Source organism: Caretta caretta, chromosome 4 (assembly GCF_965140235.1).
Source record: "Caretta caretta isolate rCarCar2 chromosome 4, rCarCar1.hap1, whole genome shotgun sequence".
NCBI classification, from domain to species: Eukaryota; Metazoa; Chordata; order Testudines; family Cheloniidae; genus Caretta; species Caretta caretta.
The window spans coordinates 117,246,566-117,266,783 of record NC_134209.1 but is presented as its reverse complement, the minus strand read 5'-3'; the positions used below and the strand labels follow the sequence as shown (position 1 = coordinate 117,266,783).

At 41.1% G+C, this 20,218-nt stretch overlaps 1 protein-coding gene across 4 annotated transcripts in view; it reads left to right on the top strand.

Annotated features, from left to right (window-relative positions):
• Nucleotides 1-20,218, top strand: part of RBPJ (recombination signal binding protein for immunoglobulin kappa J region) — a 99,261-nt gene that overhangs the window by 27,425 nt on the left and 51,618 nt on the right. Inside the window, exon 1 of one of the 4 annotated variants that reach the window (XM_075127989.1) lies at nt 12,587-12,609. The exons of 1 other annotated variant lie outside the window; for it this stretch is intronic. In XM_075127989.1, the coding sequence (XP_074984090.1) occupies nt 12,608-12,609 (2 nt within the window). In that variant the 5' untranslated portion in view covers nt 12,587-12,607. Of the gene's footprint in view, nt 1-12,586; nt 12,610-13,626; nt 13,693-14,705; nt 14,726-20,218 lie in introns of those variants that run through there. 2 more of the 4 variants (XM_048848679.2, XM_075127990.1) reach the window with 2 other exon arrangements.

Here is a 20,218-nt window from a genome sequence, read left to right as displayed (position 1 = left end):
CTCATGTTATGTGAAGGGGTAAATAACATTTCCTTATTACTTTCTCCATATCATTCATGATTTTATAGAGCTCTATCATACCCTTCCCTTCGTAGTCTCTTTTTTGTAAGCTGAACAGTCCCAATCAGTTAAATCTCTTCTCATATGGAAGCTATTCCATCCCCCAGTTATTTTCATGGCCATTCTCTGTGCCTTTTCCAATTCTAATGTATCTTTTTTGAGATGGGATGACCAGAACTTAAGGCAGTTCAAGGTGTGGGTGTACCATGGATTTGTACAATGGCACTGTTATTTTCTGTCTTATCTATCCCTTTTCTAAAGGTTCCCAACATTCTGTCATTGCACATTGAGTGGATGTTTTCAGAGAACTATCCATGACGACTCCAAGATCTTTCTTGACTGGTAACAGCTAAAATTTAGATGCCATCATTTTGAATATACAGGAGGGATTATTCTTTCCAATGTGCCTTACTTTGCACTTATCAGCATTGAATCTCATCTGCCATTTTGTCACCCAGTTTATTGAGATCCCTTTATAACTCTTCTCAGTCAGGTTTGGACTTAACTATCTGAATTACGTAATTTTATATGCAAATTATGTCTCTTCACTCCCTTTACCAGAGCATTAATAAATGTTGAATAGCACCGGTTCTAGTACAGCTCCTTGGGGTACCCCTCTATTTACCTGTCTCCGTTGTGAAAACTGACCATTTATTTCTCATGCTTTGTTTCCTTTCTTTTAACCAGTTACTGATCCATTAGAGGACCTCTTACTGGTTCCTATCTCCTTTCCAAGCATGCAGTGCTGCCCAGCCAATAATTCCCGGTGTCCATCTGGAAACTCCTCGTTTCTGAGGGTGAAAGTTGGAACAGGCAGAGATGGTCCTGTAGCCTACCTTACAGGGCCAGCTCACCCTGTTGCAGAAACTTAAGGTGTTTAGCGGCCATTGTTTTCAGTGGTGGATAGCAGGCTTTGTTGGTACTCTAATTTTTACTTAGTTCCTGTTTGAAAAACAAAGCCAAAGCCAGTGTAGCTCCATTATGTTTTCCTTTTTGGTTACAAGAGGCAATTAAGGCTGGTGCTTCATAGAATCATAGAATATCAGGGTTGGAAGGGACCCCTGAAGGTCATCTAGTCCAACCCCCTGCACGAAGCAGGACCAATTCCCAGTTAAATCATCCCAGCCAGGGCTTTGTCAAGCCTGACCTTAAAAACCTCTAAGGAAGGAGATTCTACCACCTCCCTAGGTAACGCATTCCAGTGTTTCACCACCCTCTTAGTGAAAAAGTTTTTCCTAATATCCAATCTAAACCTCCCCCACTGCAACTTGAGACCATTACTCCTCGTTCTGTCATCTGCTACCATTGAGAACAGTCTAGAGCCATCCTCTTTGGAACCCCCTTTCAGGTAGTTGAAAGCAGCTATCAAATCCCCCCTCATTCTTCTCTTCTGCAGGCTAAACAATCCCAGCTCCCTCAGCCTCTCCTCATAAGTCATGTGTTCTAGACCCCTAATCATTTTTGTTGCCCTTCGCTGGACTCTCTCCAATTTATCCACATCCTTCTTGTAGTGTGGGGCCCAAAACTGGACACTACTCCAGATGAGGCCTCACCAATGTCGAATAGAGGGGAACGATCACGTCCCTCGATCTGCTCGCTATGCCCCTACTTATACATCCCAAAATGCCATTGGCCTTCTCGGCAACAAGGGCACACTGCTGACTCATATCCAGCTTCTCGTCCACTGTCACCCCTAGGTCCTTTTCCGCAGAACTGCTGCCTAGCCATTCGGTCCCTAGTCTGTAGCGGTGCATTGGGTTCTTCCGTCCTAAGTGCAGGACCCTGCACTTATCCTTATTGAACCTCATCAGATTTCTTTTGGCCCAATCCTCCAATTTGTCTAGGTCCTTCTGTATCCTATCCCTCCCCTCCAGCGTATCTACCACTCCTCCCAGTTTAGTATCATCCGCAAATTTGCTGAGAGTGCAATCCGCACCATCCTCCAGATCATTTATGAAGATATTGAACAAAACCGGCCCCAGGACCGACCCTTGGGGCACTCCGCTTGATACCGGCTGCCAACTAGACATGGAGCCATTGATCACTACCCGTTGAGCCCGACAATCTAGCCAGCTTTCTACCCACCTTATAGTGCATTCATCCAGCCCATACTTCCTTAACTTGCTGACAAGAATACTGTGGGAGACCGTGTCAAAAGCTTTGCTAAAGTCAAGAAACAATACATCCACTGCTTTCCCTTCATCCACAGAACCAGTAATCTCATCATAGAAGGCGATTAGATTAGTCAGGCATGACCTTCCCTTGGTGAATCCATGCTGGCTGTTCCTGATCACTTTCCTCTCATGCAAGTGCTTCAGGATTGATTCTTTGAGGACCTGCTCCATGATTTTTCCAGGGACTGAGGTGAGGCTGACTGGCCTGTAGTTCCCTGGATCCTCCTCCTTCCCTTTTTTAAAGATTGGCACTACATTAGCCTTTTTCCAGTCATCCGGGACTTCCCCCGTTTGCCACGAGTTTTCAAAGATAATGGCCAATGGCTCTGCAATCACAGCCGCCAATTACTTCAGCACTCTCGGATGCAACTCATCATTATAGGTACTACAGAATTGGCAGATGGCCAGGTGTGGAAACCTGGAAAATTTTTAACTCTCTTCTTTATTTAAATTCTCATTTTTACATTTGCATTGGGAAGTTGGTCTTCCCTCCCACAGAGGGAATTTCCTGTGTACATGAAAAAGTACAAAACAGAAGTGAAAAGTACCTCAAGCTTCCGAACCTGTCCCCCACCCCTCACTTCCCCCATCACAGACAGTCTTGCAGTTCTTTCTACACCCCCAGACAGTGACATCATCTACTCAAAGAGTAGTACCTATAAATTAATAACAGCATCCTGAACATCACTAGAGAAAGACAAAATTAAATCACACAGGGAAATATTTTTTGTATCTTTAAATTTCCAGTTTTCTATTAGACATTCTCCAGACTAGTGTGCAGTTGGTCCCTGCTCTAAGAAACTTTAAGATAAAGTTAGTATTCATCCCATAATTTTTTTCCCTTCAATTTATATGAATCCATTTAAGTCGGGGACTCTAGAATTATGTGTAATTTTAGAATTAAGTTGTGATATATACTTAATAACTTAGAATTCTGGAAAACCTTCTATTTATAACCCTACAGTTGGACAAGGAATTGCCCTTAGTTAGGCTTGGGTGAACAGCACATCTTCATATTATGGGAGGGATACCATGTGTATCATGGCAAACTGAAAAGCCATGTAAGATGAAGCCTTGATGTTATATCCAAATACATATCCTTGTTTTCCTACAAAAGGGGTTTAAAATGACCAAGATTCACCTAAATAAAGAAAATCAGAGGGATAAATACGAGAGAAAGAGAGAGAGATATTTAAATTCAGCACCAGTGTGGACACAAGAACAAGTGTCTATAAACTGGCCATCAGTAAGCGTAGGCCAGTGAAATTAGGCAGAGGTTTCTAACCATCAGAGAAGTAAAGTTCTGGAACAGACTTCCAAGAGGACTAGTGGGGCTAAAAAACCTAACTGGCTGAGCTTGATAAGTTTATGGAAGGGATGGTATGATAAGATCGCCTACATAAATCTCCAGCTTCTGGACACAGGACACTAGATGGGGAGGTCTCTGAGTTACTACAGAGAATCTTTCCCAGGTATCTCCCTGGTGGGTCTTGCCCACATGCTCAGGGTATAACTGATCATAAAAATGGCCCTACTGGGTCAGACCAAAGGTCCATCTAGCCCAGTATCCTGTCTTCCGACAGTGGCCAGTGCCAGGTGCCCCAGAGGGAATGAACAGAACAGGTAATTATCAAGTGATCCATCCTCCGTTGCTCATTCCCAGCTTCTGGCAAACAGAGGCTAGGGACACCATTCCTGCCCATCCTGACTAATAGCCATTGATGGAGCTATCCTCCATGAATTTATCTAGTTCTTTTTTGAACCCTGTTATGGTCTTGGCCTTCATAACATCCTCTGGCAAGGAGTCCCACAGGTTGACTGTGCATTGTGTGAAGAAATACTTCCTTTTATTTCATCTCCATATTTGGGGTCAGGAAGGAATTTTCCCCAGGGACAGATTGGCAGAGATCCTGGCGGGGTTTTGCCTTCCTTTGTAGCATGGGACACGAGTCACTTGCAGGTTTAAACTAGTGTAAATGATGAATTCTTTGTAACTTTCAGAGTAGCAGCCGTGTTAGTCTGTATTCGCAAAAAGAAAAGGAGTACTTGTGGCACATTAGAGACTAACAAATTTATTTGAGCATAAGCTTTCGTGAGCTACAGCATCCGATGAAGTGAGCTGTAGCTCACAAAAGCTTATGCTCAAATAAGTTTGTTAGTCTCTAATGTGCCACAAGTACTCCTTTTCTTTTTTCTTTTTAACTTGACGTCCTTAAATCATTTATTTGTTTTGAGGTTAGGGGTCTGTTTGAGGAGTGGATGAGGTTCTGTGGCCGGCAATCTGCAGGAGGCCAGACTAGATCACAGTGATCCCTTCTGACTTTAAAGTGTATGAGTCTAATTAAAACAGTTCAAATGAGACATTCTGAATTTTTTTCATCATCAATCTAGAAAGTAATTTGTCAGCATTACTTGTTGACTATAGAGGGTTTCCCTTGTGATTTAGATAAGACAGTCTTTTCTTGGTGTAACCTTGGCCCTTCTTCATGCCATTGTCACAGTGTAATGCTGACAGACCCTGGTCGTCAGTGGGTGGGATCGAACCTGGGACCTCTGGAGTTCAGTGCATGAGCTAAAAGTCAGCTAGCTCTTAGCTAATGCTGTAGAGCAGACTCATTCTATTTCTCTCTCTAAGTGGACTTGGTGCCACTAGATGGGACAGAACACCACACACAAAAGGTGTGTGGGTTACATACTTCCCCTAGCTGAGGAAGAGCGTCCCAAGCTTCAGAGCCTTCCCAGTTGATATCCCAGATGAGCCCCCACTTGTAACGCTGACAGACCCCGGTCATCGGTGGGCGGAATTGAACCTGGGACCTCTGGAGTTTAGTGCATGAGCCTCTACCACATGAGGTAAAAGCCAACTGCCTGTTAGCTAAGGCTGTAGAGCAAACTCATTTTATCTTTCTCTCTAAGTGGTCTCGGTGCCACTAGATGAGATGGAACAACAAATCCAGAAGGTGTGTGAGTTACAGTAGCACACATCACATTATTCATATTTCCAGTGAAAGAGGGATACCCTGAAGGAAGACACTGGGAATCTAATATCTGAACTTTAATTTCTCAGATAAACAGATTATCCCCTGATGTTTAGATTATGACTATTTCTGTCCATCTATCTTAGCTATAGAAGAATCTTTGCTGCAACTCCACACTTTTTTCATGGACGATCTAAGGTCTCCCACCTGGTAAGCTGTGGTGGTGGCTCCAGTTCAGTGAATCTGTTGAAGACCCAGTGCCTTCTTCAATGCTGCTTCTTAGAGAGACCATCTACCTCTCTATCATCAAGTGGGAAGTGTCAATTCCAGAATTCTTTCCCAATGAATCCTTGTATCAGCCATGTACCAAAGCTGCTTCTGACCCTGTATGTTCAGCAATCTCCAGGTGTTTCAAAATGGTACCAGACTAGGTCCTCAAGGTGGTGTTGGTATTGGGGCAGCTGACAAAAGGCCTGCTCAGTTCTTTGGCGTTTCAAAACAGTTCTTACAAATTTACCGTGCTTTCTGGATGAGAATATTCTTTAGAAGCTGAGACAATTTAAAAAGAGGTTGGGTGCAGAACTGAGGAATTGGTGTCCTTACAACACTGCTTATGTGCTCTTAATTTTATCTTGCAGTATAATCATAATGCTAAGTTGGTGATATCATGATTGTCATTATGGGAACACAGTATTGTAATAAACACAGATTATGACCATTACGCTTAAGCAGAAGTAGTTAAGCTCTGTGAGGTAGAATTTTCATTTAAAACACTAGTTTTGTAGGTTTCAGAGGAACAGCTGTGTTAGTCTGTATTCGCAAAAGGAAAAGGAGTATTTGTGGCACCGTAGAGACTAACCAATTTATTTGAGCATGAGCTTTCGTGAGCTACAGCTCACTTCATCAGATGCATACCGTGGAAACTGCAGCAGACTTTATATATACACAGAGAATATGAAACAATACCTCCTCCCACCCCACTGTCCTGCTGGTAATAGCTTATCTAAAGTGATCAACAGGTGGGCCATTTCCAGCACAAATCCAGGTTTTCTCACCCTCCACCCCCCCACACAAATTCACTCTCCTGCTGGTGCTAGCCCATCCAAAGTGACAACTCTTTACATAATCAAGTCGGGCTATTTCCTGCATAGATCCAGGTTTTCTCACATCCCCCCCCCCCACCCCCATACACACACAAACTCACTCTCCTGCTGGTAATAGCTCATCTAAACTGACCACTCTCCAAGTTTAAATCCAAGTTAAACCAGAACATCTGGGGGGGGGGGGGTAGGAAAAAACAAGAGGAAACAGGCTACCTTGCATAATGACTTAGCCACTCCCAGTCTCTATTTAAGCCTAAATTAATAGTATCCAATTTGCAAATGAATTCCAATTCAGCAGTTTCTCGCTGAAGTCTGGATTTGAAGTTTTTTTGTTTTAAGATAGCGACTTTCATGTCTGTGATTGCGTGACCAGAGAGATTGAAGTGTTCTCCGACTGGTTTATGAATGTTATAATTCTTGACATCTGATTTGTGTCCATTTATTCTTTTACGTAGAGACTGTCCAGATTGACCAATGTACATGGCAGAGGGGCATTGCTGGCACATGATGGCATATATCACATTGGTGGATGTGCAGGTGAACGAGCCTCTGATAGTGTGGCTGATGTTATTAGGCCCTTTGATGGTGTCCCCTGAATAGATATGTGGGCACAATTGGCAACGGGCTTTGTTGCAAGGATAAGTTCCTGGGTTAGTGGTTCTGTTGTGTGATATGTGGTTGTTGGTGAGTATTTGCTTCAGGTTGCGGGGCTGTCTGTAGGCAAGGACTGGCCTGTCTCCCAAGACTTGTGAGAGTGTTGGGTCATCCTTTAGGATAGGTTGTAGATCCTTAATAATGCGTTGGAGGGGTTTTAGTTGGGGGCTGAAGGTGACGGCTAGTGGCGTTCTGTTATTTTCTTTGTTAGGCCTGTCCTGTAGTAGGTAACTTCTGGGAACTCTTCTGGCTCTATCAATCTGTTTCTTTACTTCTGCAGGTGGGTATTGTAGTTGTAAGAAAGCTTGACAGAGATCTTGTAGGTGTTTGTCTCTGTCTGAGGGGTTGGAGCAAATGCGGTTGTATCGCAGAGCTTGGCTGTAGACGATGGATCATGTGGTGTGGTCAGGGTGAAAGCTGGAGGCATGCAGGTAGGAATAACGGTCAGTAGGTTTCCGGTATAGGGTGGTGTTTTTGTGGCCATTGTTTATTAGCACTGTAGTGTCCAGGAAGTGGATCTCTTGTGTGGACTGGACCAGGCTGAGGTTGGTGGTGGGATGGAAATCGTTGAAATCATGGTGGAATTCCTCAAGGGCTTCTTTTCCATGGGTCCAGATGATGAAGATGTCATCAATATAGCGCAAGTAGAGTAGGGGCTTTAGGGGACGAGAGCTGAGGAAGCGTTGTTCTAAATCAGCCATAAAAATGTTGGCATACTGTGGGGCCATGCGGGTACCCATAGCAGTGCCGCTGATCTGAAGGTATACATTGTCCCCAAATGTGAAATAGTTATGGGTAAGGACAAAGTCACAAAGTTCAGCCACCAGGTTAGCCGTGACATTATCGGGGATAGTGTTCTTGATGGCTTGTAGTCCATCTTTGTGTGGAATGTTGGTGTAGAGGGCTTCTACATCCATAGTAGCCAGGATGGTGTTATCAGGAAGATCACCGATGGATTGAAGTTTCCTCAGGAAGTCAGTGGTGTCTCGAAGGTAGCTGGGAGTGCTGGTAGCGTAGGGCCTGAGGAGGGAGTCTACATAGCCAGACAATCCTGCTGTCAGGGTGCCAATGCCTGAGATGATGGGGCGCCCAGGATTTCCAGGTTTATGGATCTTGGGTAGTAGATAGAATATCTAGTGATGTATGTAGTGATATCAAAGGGAGCTCAAAAATTCTAGCCAAGAAAAATTATAATTTAAAGCATTCTTGTTTTCAAGTTTGCTTTGTAATATGCAGTATACTTCACTGTGGTGCATGGAGAAGTTTTAACTGTAATTTGCCTGTATGTGGAGTTTAAATGTGATAAACCTGAAAAACAAGGCTCCTGACACTAGTGTGGAATACATTTGGACAACAATTATTTGTGTTTTGAAAAATATATTTTGTACAATAATGACTTTGCATTTGTTCATTGGAGATCTCCTTCATGTGAAGATCCCCCATAGAAAACATGTGTTTCTCCTCTGTGGATGAAATAATTTGATTCTTTTTAAAAGTCATAAAATTTTTTTTTCAAGGCAGCATTACATTTTGATGAGTACACTTGGAGAAAGAAGACATTAAAAAACACAAGAAGGTACATAGCTGAGATATTTATAAATGTGCTGTTTTATGCACCCATATTTTATACTGAGATTTTGTATGAGACGCTACAATTCAAATGGAGCAAAAAGAACGGAGCATGAGACACTGATTGAGATGTCAGTGTACCTGACACACATGATATATTATAGAATTACTATGACATGAATTAAAAAGCATATTTCAGAAATTTGCAGGTAACCTTCTTATTCCTATGTCATTGACCCAGTTAACTATAATAATATATTAGATGTACATAGCATCTGCTAATGGAGCTTTATTCTATGGATTATGTCACAAAAAAAGTAATTAATTATGCAGTCATAAATACTGGGAGTCCTAAGAACTGGTTAATAAAATATCTAGCATCAGATATTCAACTTTAAAAAATCTTTTTGCTGTTTAGAAAATGTAAATGTCTGATTTTTTTTCTCCACAAAAATAGTTGATAACACAAATTATATGTCAGTTGTAGCTAACCCTTTTCTGCAGAGGGCAGACTCAATTCTGTGAAGTGATTTCACTTAGGAAATAGCCAGATTAGAAAGCAATGGCTTAGTTTGCCTGGAGATTAATTTAACAAAATAATGAAACTTTTAAGCCATTTTAAATTATTTTAATTTTTCATAAAATTATGACATTTTAAAACGTAAAAATTACTTGGCTGCCATAATACACAGGAAAAATTGGTAACTTTCATCAATTTTCAACATTATCATCTTTTTTCCAACATGTGTGTGCATTGCTGATGTTTGTATATTCATGGGATGGTGTGTTGTTGGGTATATTGTCACATAGTACAGCTTATTAAGATTAATTCTAGGCCACGACACTCAATTGAATGTTCTGTAACCAAGTATGTCTTGGGTGATATAATTGGTCACTTTGAAATCTAAGAAACCCTATAATTTTGTAAAACTTACTGTTACTAAATATGATTTCATTAAAACACACAGAAAGCAGACTGGCAAAACTTGTGCATTCACGCATTTCCTCTCATTGCTTTTGTCAAGTGAAGAAGAAAATGCTTTTTGGGAAGTTAGGAAATGGCCCCACTAAACAACTACCAACAAATTTATTATGGCTTGATTTTCATCCTCTGCCTAAATACTGTTGATGGTTATGATCTGTCATTTTCTGGATTCAGGGCCAACAGGTGGAGCACTCTCTCCCATGCAACATCTTTTATCACTCTAGCGATACTTTCTTACTGCATTAATGGCCTTAATAGGTGGTAGAGGTAGCTGCAACCATTCCTTGATGGAAGGGCAGATTAATGTGATGCCCTTGAAGGGGGAGACAGGAAATAAAAGGGAGTGGGAGATATAAACATTGTACACCCCCTTGTATCAAAAAGGTTCTCAAACACAAAATGAAGAGTCTGACTGTCTTGCCCAAAAAGAGTGTGTGGAGTAGGGAGTAGAGGGGTTACAAACAGAATTGAAAGAAAACAATTTTTTTGAATGTCCTCTTCCCCTGTGTTGTTGGTTATGCATACAGCCTCATGTGGTACACAGAAGCTTTCTTTTGTAATAGAGCTTTCCTGACTGGTATCTGATTATTTTACTACATGATTTCAAGGACCCGCATAGTACCAGACAGGTTGATATTGGAGCGTCAGGTCTTTTTTGTGTGTCTGTGTGTCAGGGAAGTAGAAAAGATTGGGATAAGGCTGAAATCTGTCTTCAGGATCATTTACTGAGTAAACCCACTCCCCCCATGTTGGTTATCAAAGATAGTAACATTTTTATCTCTGCTGGGAAGTGGTTTTTCTGTTTTACGTCCCTACCTGCAGCATGGTAGGGGAGGATAAAGAGGATTCCAAGAGTTACACAGGGCAATGATTCTAAAATGGTCATAATATCCTTCCCCAACAGAGTCTTCTTGGGCCTTCCACTGAAACTTTAGAAAATTATATGTAAATAGAGTTGCCTGTTCAAATTTCATTTTTTTTATTTTTATTTTTAAAGAGGTGTTTTGGTCCTAGCTATTTGGATTTGGAAAGAGCAGAATTATTGATTGACTATTACATTGAAGTTAATTATTTATTAAATGGTTCTACTTTTGAAGAATTCTAGGTAGGAAGAATGTCATGTTTCACTTGCAGAGGGTTTGGTGTCCTTTCACATATGGTTATAGTCAGAAGAGTGACAGTGTATGAAAATGACAGCTTCATACTCAACAGTTCTGTTCTCTCAGCGTAGTCAGTCTCACTATCTACCTTACCTTAGTTTCAAATATTTTTGTCACCATTTCCCACACCTTTAAGCACTGCAGAAACACATCTATAGGAGAATGATCTAGATTCTGCTTTGGCTCATGCATCATAAACAGAATTAAATTAATTAAATTCCAGCTGCAAGATCTTTATTAGACTTAATGATGGATGAGCCAGAAGGAACACAGCTTGTCTTTGAAATTTCAGTTTGAGTTTGCAGTACTGGCTTTTGCAAGGGGTTGGGGAGGAACTCTCTCAGGAAGTTACTATACAAAATAGAATTGTATTTCCACCTTGATAGTTTAATTTTACCTCCGTCACAGAGAGAATTTAAGACTTCGCTATACTTGCAAGGGTAATCAATTATGTAATATTTTCACACATTCTCACGTTTTCTAGATATTATACCTGGGATGCCGCTGCCCTTTTTTGAGGTCGTCTTTAGTAGACTAGTTCTGCCTTCGTTAAAGTGCAGAACTTTGTTATTGTTTTAGTATTTTAATACAAATGCAAGACAATTTATAGCTTAGAGCTAAAGTATCCTCAAACAATATAAAGTTTTTACACTATGTGTAAAGATCACAAGGGTTAACACATTTCACTGCCATATAGCTTTGTGTGCTGTAATCCCCATATATTTTAAATGTCTGTCTGTCTGTCTGTCTGTCCAAATTTGGGAGGAAAGCAGCAAAACAGAGTCTAGTCAGGCGAGTCACCAACACACTGAAACAATACAGCTAAAGTACTCCTAACTTCTAGCAGAATAAAACTTTATTATCCAGAGTTTACTCCTACAAGACACTTGCTTCAAAAGCTGCAGATTCATTGTTGTTGTTTATCTTAGGCCTGGTCTACACTTACTGTTTGGGTGACCATAGCTACAGCACTCAAATGTGAAAAATTCACATGTTCAGCTGACCTAACTCCTGATGTGTTCTTCCATTGACCTAGTTACTGCCTCATGGGGAGGTTCATTACCTAAATCTGTGGAAAACCCCCTTCCATTGCTATAGCAAGTATCTGCACGACAGTGCTACAGCAACATAGCTGTAGATGTTAGGGGGCTGAATATCTGAATACCTGAATATCTATATCCTAACATGCCATAGCTGTGCTGCTGAAGCACCCATAGAAATGGCCTAACATTTAACCATTGATTTTTTGTTTGTTTGTTTTTTTGCAACACCAGTCTAAGATTTATAGCAAACTTGTAGCTACAATCATTTCTTCTTGGAAAGCTCTCCCTCAGCTTCTCCAGCTCTGTTGGGAGAGACTGTGAGGAAACCTTGAACAATTTCTTTGTTTCCTTCAAACATTAAGTCTCTCTTTTGAGCTGCTGCTAAGATTCTCTGTCTTCTCCTTCTTTTGAAATCGTAGCAATAACTGTATTTTATTTTGTTTGCTGTAACTGATCCGTTGGTAGGGAAGTAGTGGTTCCAGTGGTGGTGATGAAATTCCCTGTTGTGGGGCATAGGTAAGCATAAGAGCACAAAAGAATGATCACCTTTTCCTACTTAGTTGAGCAGTGGGTAGAAGTCACTCAAAAGTGGATTGTGAGCATCCTGATCCACAGCCTAAAAGATTGTTTAAGAAGGTCAGAAATGCTCAGGGAAAAGAAAAATCCTTTTAAGGTTAGCAAGATTGGTTTAGTTTTGTAAGAGCCTTCCTCCTTGGTAATGACACTATTTGCAAGCTCAATTTAGTCCTTTACCACTTCCTTGTTGGGTCATTCATAGTTTCTCTTTATAGTATGTAGTACTGGCATTGTATGGAATGATGGCAGTTAAAAGAAATTCATTATGGCTCCGGATTTTATGTGATTCGTACGAGACACCTTTCATGTGAGTATAAGATTAAAGTTTATTACTGTCTTCCACTTCAGGGATGGAAGGTGTAGTTAAGAACAGGAACCTCTGTTCTTTGAAAACTGGAGAGGTTCGGACATTGAAAACAAGATAGAACAAAACCTCATATTACACTGTAGAGAACAATCAATCCCGCAGTGGCATGAAAGTTGCCTAAATAGTCTAATAGTAGGTCTCTTTCATTTCTAACTTCTGTCAGTTAGACTCTTAAGTAGTCTAGCAACAAAAGCAAACACATAATATATTGAGAAGGTTTATTTAATTTAAATTAACTCCTACTGCAGTTTAGAAATTGCTGTTGTCTGAACTCCACTATGCAGTTATGGTCAGAAAACAACTGTAAAAAGTGGTCCTTCTGACTCAATCGCTCTGCTTCTTCTTTATATTCACAATTTCATCAGCTGACAAATAAGTTTTTACTCCAACTTGCACTATAGAGCTAGTACAGCTTTGGGAGGGTGAGGATTATTTTCTGAGAAATAACTAAATTCAGTTGCAAAATCTCTTACTGATTGTGGTATGTGGATCAGGCCACATCTACATTATAGGTGCTACAGCGGCACTGTTATGCCACTGTAGCTATGCCACTTAGATGCTGTAGTGCAGAGCAGTGGTTCTCAAAGCCAGTCCGCTGCTTGTTCAGGGAAAGCCCCTGGTGCACCGGACCAGTTTGTTTACCTGTCGCGTCTGCAGGTTCGGCCGATCGCGGCTCCCACTGGACACGGTTCGCCACTCCAGGTCAATGGGGGCTGCGGGAAGCGGCGCGGGCCAGGGGAGGTGCTGGCCGCCCTTCCCGCAGCCCCCATTGGCCTGGAGCAGCGAACCGCAGCCAGTGGGAGCAGACGTGGCAGGTAAACAAACCAGCCCGGCCCACATTTTACATCTTGCTATCTCTATTTCTTACCTTTTTTGGTGGATAAAGATATTTCAGACTAGAGCCTTACATTGAACATTCCCAATGTAATCACAATAGCTGAGCCAAATTATATTGTGTTTTAGGGACTGAGATTCTGTTGGCATGCTGATTTTTTCAAGCTGATATCTCTTTCAGTTGCTGAGGTAAGTGTCTGAAAGTCTGCAGTTTGCACTGAGCTTTTCAGTCAGCCTTATTCATTCATGAGGGGTTAATACAAAATGTAGTAGCATATCTGATAAAAGGTATCTTTAAAAATTACATCCGATGAAGTGAGCTGTAGCTCACAAAAGCTTATGCTCAAATAAATTGGTTAGTCTCTAAGGTGCCACAAGTACGCCTTTCCTTTTATAGTGTGTTAGAATAAACATGTTAAATTCTGGTTTTCACTGCAAGTGCCACTTTCTGTATTTCTATTAATTGTATATTAACCTTTCATAGATTTGAAAGATCATTGGAATAATGCAGCCTGTAACAGCAGATAACTATGGTAACATTTGAATACATGAAAAGTATCTTCAGATTTATGGTCAGGCACATTGTTGGCCTTAGACGAGGTATCATATCGGCTTTCTTGGTTTATTTATTTATCCTTGTGGCGGAATTGCATGAGTTTTAGTTGGATTAAAATGCGAACCACTTTAGGTTGGACTGTAGCTTGTGTTCCTTGGAATTAGGTAGCGAAGTTGTGATAACTTACTAGCTGAGTTTTTCTTCCAAATGCAAAATGACACTTTTGTAGAAGTGAGCTTGTTTACTCTTGTAAACTGTTTAAAAGTTAACCTACTTATTAAAACAGAACAACGACGCAGCATTGCAACTGTGCTGCCTCTGTTTTCTTTCTTTGGGGATTGGAAAAGAGAGAAGACAGTGATGAAAGAACTGTGGGAGGATGAAAGAGGGTAAGAAAAGGGAGAGGGAGTTTCTTATTGAACAAGTGATTTCAGTGAGAGGGCGTGACTAAGAGAACCAGCGCTCGTCTCCTGTATTTATGTGAGCTTTATTTGGTATAGTGCCAAAAGTGTGTATAGTGCTGTACAATAGGAGACTTGTTTCAAACAAGTAGCACGTTCTCTGTTTTGGAGGACTTGCTGTCTGTGAACGTAGTCTGGTGTAGTACAGGACCATGCCGTACAAAGATATAATGGTGCATGGTCAGTGGAATTCATCATGGAACAGGTGGGTTTTTAAGAAAGTTTTGAATGACAGATAAGGAATTTTCTGTGTATTGACTGGGGGTGGGGGGGAGACTGTGTTATTCTTTCACTTCTGGACTCCCCAAAGAACCATGGTGGAGTTAGGCCATCTAGCACTCCCCCTCTAAATGGGGAAGAGCAGCTGAAGTGACATTGGAGCACATGAGTAGGAGAAGTCATGCCTTTATTCACTTTCGGTTATGCAGATACCATTAGGTTGGTGCAGTTTTTTAATTCTTGTATCTGTTTCTGTAGCTTGGGCAGCAAAGAGTGCATATTGGGTCAGCAGCGATGAAGCAAGCTAGCTGCAGTATGAGCATGGGTGCAGATGTTGCAGCTTATTTTAAATGTGGCTGAGGCTAACTAATGACATACCTTTGACATTGTCTGTATTTGTGTATTGTTTGTCTTGACTGTTTATAAATGTGTTTATATGACTACTAGAGCAGTGGGGCCCCAATCCAGATCGCAGCCTCTAAGTGCTTGTAGCATATAAATAATAAATGTCTGCAATGTCATCGTGGCTGAAAGCGATTTTATCAGTGTATACACATACCTTGCATGGGCTAAGGCATGAGGGGTGACCTTGTGAACTCTTAGATTTGTGTTGACTGACAGACCCTAAGGCAGGGGTGCGCAAACTTTTTGGCCCAAGGGCCACATCGGGGTTGCGAAACCGTATGGAGGGCCGGGTAGGGAAGGCTGTGCCTCCCCAAACAGCCTGGCCCCTGCCCCCTATCCTCCCCCTCCCACTTTCTGCCCCCTGACTGCCCCCCTCAGAACCCCCCAACCCATCCAACTCCCCCCGCTCCTTGTCCCCTGATCCCCAGGACCTCACCCCCTATCCAACCACTCCCTGTCCCCCTCCCAGGATCTCGGCCCCATCCAACTGCCCCCTGCTTCCTGTCCCCTGGCTGCCCCGACCCCTATCCACACCCCTGCCCCCTTACAGGCCGCCTGGGACCCACCCCCTATCCAACCCTCCCTGTCCCCTGACTGACCCCCGGGACCCCCTGCCCTCTATCCAACCCCCCCCCCCATTCACCATGCCACTCAGAGCAGCAGGAGCTTGCAGCCATGCCGCCGCGCTGCCCAGGAGCGGCAGACCAGAGCACTGGCAGCGCTACACGGCGTGCTCAGACTGCAGGGGAGGGGGAACATCAGGGGAGGTGCCCAGGGCTAGCCTCCCTGGCCGGGAACTCAGGGGCTGGGCAGGACGGTCCCACAGGTTGGATGTGGCCTGTGGGCCGTAGTTTGCCCACCTCTGCCCTAAAGGTTGTCCTTATTATAGAATTGTACTGGCCGGGGCGGGGGCAGCTAGCTCATTTTTTCCAAGAACAGTGCCTGTTTCTTCAGATGCAAAGTACCTTTGCAACACCGTTTATTTTATCAGGCTGTCAGCATAACTAGGCATTTTGTAAAAAGAAAACTTTTCATGTTGCAGAGACTCTACCGAGTATTTTAAACAAATGAGCCCTTTTTAAAATGTTCATTACTGTGGTACAGTGGATCTGCATAACTTTCTGTGGTTTCTGCATAGAACTGAGCTGCTGCTCCAGAGCATTTTTATTAAGGAAATGACAGAGACAACTTTCATGGCCATATTTAAGTGAGAGGAAGCAGCAAAGGGCATCTAAAATGTTTAGGATGTGAGCAAGCTGAGGAATTTAAGATTCCTTTCCCTCAGAGGTTACCCGGACTAATCATTAGGAGTTGGAACCTTTCACAGCTTGTATTAACTTAGACTGCAGTGGCCTCTAATGTTCTGATAATCAGTAAAAGTTAACTTAAGAGGGAAGGTTGGGGATGAGAACAGCTAGTGCACTTAAAAATTCTGAAGAATTTATTTATGGAATCACAGAAATTAGAGTGAAAAGACCCATCAAATCAACTAGTCTATCTCTTTCTCAGTGCAGGATTGTTCCCTGCAGTAATACATGTTTCTGGTATTTTGTCCAGTTTAGTATCAGATGTCCCTACTGATGTAGCTTCCACCATACCCCTTAGGGAAGTTACTCTACAGTATAATGATATTAACATTTTCCTGGTTATTCAACCTATATTTTCCTTTTTAGAAACTAGGATTTTTCTGTTGAAGGTGCCTTTCGTCTCTGAATATTAGAAAATTCTAACAAATCGTAATACCAATGAACATTTAATTGAATGTCAAGGCACTTGATTGTCAATTATCCTTTTGCTCCATGCCTCATACAACATTTGGAAGAATAAAGTATGAAATGCCTTAATATTTCAATAAAAAAAATCTAAATATGCATATTGAGGTATATGGCATCTTAAAATGCAAATAAACAAAACCTATTAAGTGATAACAAATATCAAATGGCTCCCGAGTTCCTGGGCAGCCTCTAAAAAATAACCTGCTTCCATTTTTTTAACTGGTTTGAGGGCACGATTTGTTTGTTTGTTTTTAAGCCTGAAGAGCATGGCTTTTGGGTGTTACCGATTTTTAGCTTTGGGAAGACACAGAACGCCACCTGCTCAAATACAGATCTCAAATCAGGGTCTCAACAGCACATTGCATGTTATTTAACATTTCCTGTGTCAGCAGTCAGAAAACCAAAAATCTTGGTTAAGGTTGTCTAGTACAAATCAAATACCCAATTCAATCAACAACATCTGACAAACAAATACTGAAAACTGTGAATCAACAACTAAGGTTACATACACAATTGTGACACTGAGTTTAATAGAAGTTATTATTGTATTGTTATACAAGAGGTCAGACTTGATAATCACAGTGGTTCCTCTGGCTTTAAATCCATGAAAATCATTCATGAATATGCACCCACAGAATGGGAAAAAATCATATAAATGGATAAGGTTGTCTCTTAGGAGATTTTGTTTTTCTTTCTTAAGACATCACTACATGGGGGGATTACCATTGTTTTGGTGATGTGCAGACAGCAGTCTTATCAGTGTTTGTGGTCACTTAGATTTTCACAGCCATAAACAACATAGGAAAATACATATTTTACAAATTATTAATTAAATTACAGCATAGAGAAATTCCAGATGCTTAAGATTCATGTAACTATCTTTGGTTCCTGTCACCAGGATTCCCTAGCACCGAAGTCACTGATGTGTTAAGTATATGCACATCTGTAAATACAGAACTAGTGGGTCTATAGATATTAAGCTTCTAAGTCTGGATCATACTCCATATTTAAGGTTTTAACATACTGTTTACAAGTTCTTATGAAAAGTATAACCACGGGAAAATAGGAGGATGGCAGGGTTATGGTCATTACACCACACATTGGCATTCACAAATTTAAGATGTCGACAACTATACATGCAAACTTCCTAGAGCCCTTGAAGTCCTTGATCCAAAATGAAACAACTTAGGGGGCCTCATCTTGCATACCATTAACCATGCAAACTTCTGCAGTATCAGGCCCTAATTGTGAACTAGAGTAAAAAAGGAAAGATGTTGAGGCTGATGTCTCTATAGGGTTAGAGTTAAGGTTATTTTAGTTTTGCAGACAGTTTTTTTCACTCAGGATATATGTAACGTTTGATTTAATTAAATGTCTTGTTAAGCAGAAATTGGTTTTTAATTTTGCTTTTTCAGTGATGCATGTTGAGTGGTGTTTGGTGTGGAATGGCACACAGAAAAACTTGACTACAAGTTAAACTTCTTCTGCATGATACCATCTATTTGTCCCCACTAGTGTTTGCAACTCCTCCCAATTTTGTATCACTATGAATTTAATGAGTATACTCCTATTTTCAAAAGTATTAATATTTTAATAACTAGCTGAATTCTGATGGCAAAAGATAGTCCCTTCTCTAACACCTCTACAGTTTGATTCATTGTGCTTTATTATTAGCCAATTTTAATTCCACATGATGTTGTCACAGCCAGACTAATTTGAATACATTTTCAGGATTTCATGGGACTGTATCCTTTATTAAAATCCATATATATTACATCTGTTGCATTCCCATATTCAGTAATTCTAATTATATATTTTTATAAAAAAGCCTGGCACGCCTCTTACCAAGTGATGATTAAATTTTACCTGAGAGAGATCAGAAAAAAGACAAAACATGTAAAGGAGAAGTAGAGTCCCAATATGTTTGAAAAATAAAGATTCCATCAGATGCAGCTTTTGCTCAAGCCAATTAATTGCTGAAAAAAGTGTTAGTTCCCATACAAGTTTCATAAATATATTACTGACTAGGCAACTGTGAATTTCATTCTCCGCATTTCTTTTTAATTGAACCTTGTGCCAGTAGCAATACCTTAAGCAAAATTTATAAAAATACTATTAGTAAAGTGAATTCTACTATTGCAGATGTGAATATGTAGGGTACAAGGGTCATCAGTAGACAAGACTAGGACTCAGAACAACATAGCAACACACTATATACTTTAAAAAAAGTTTTGTTTATATTGTGGTAATGCTGGTAGGTCCAAGTCAGGATCAAGGCCTCATTGTGCTAGGTGCTGTACAAACATATAAGAAGACATGATGCCTGTACAAAGATCTTGCAATCTAAAAAAAACCCATAAGTGACTTACAAAGAGTTGTGGGGAGAGAGAAAACATGAAAGTACAGTGGTCAGAATGATTTTGTTAGTTCCTTTAAAAAAGTAATAGAAACTTTCCTTCAACTGCTCCTCAACCAAGCTAAAGTTATTTATTATTTTTTCACTTTTTCAAATATAACTGTTACTGTGACAATGTTTGTGTCATATGGTTACTTGTAAATGTGTTTATAAAATAATCACATCTGCCAGCTGAGAAACGTGGTTTTTAAATGAAGGATTAAAAGTCCTCTTGTATGCTAAAGCACTAACCAGAACGTCACCCAAAGTTCATTGGAATGCCAGTCCCCATAGTTTCCCTTTAAGGACCCTCAGTGCACTACCCATTTACAGAAATGAGCAAAAAATGCTCTATTGTCATGCTCCCAAGTCTCCGAAGTTTCCTTCCTGCCTACTCTTGCTGCTCTGGAGAAGCCAGAAATTCTCTTACTTCCTTCTTGTTGATCCCCATAGAGTGTATCAAAACTCCTCCACCGATTTTATGAAAATCTGGAGTCCCATTCAAGGTTCTCTGTCTTTCAAGCGTTACTCTCCTCTAGCAGTTAAAACCAAAACCTTCTTTATCCCTATGTCCTCCATGTATGGTCTAGTTCCTTTAGCTGCCTTGCTCCAGTAATGAGCACACACTTCACAGGGCTCACCTTCCGTAACTCCTGAGTAGAGTGGAATCAGTCCCCTACTTCGCGCACTAGATTGACATCTATCTAAAAGAGAGAGAATCCTCACTTGATAAACACATTTAGGAATTGTCATATTGGATCATCTAAGTCTAGTATCTTATTTCTGACAGTCGCCAGTGCCAAAAGCTTCAGAAGAAGGTGCAAGAAACCTTGCACTAGGCAACAGGATAACCTTTCTCAAGGGAAGTTTCCTCCTAACCCCAAATCTGGAGGTTGATGCCGTC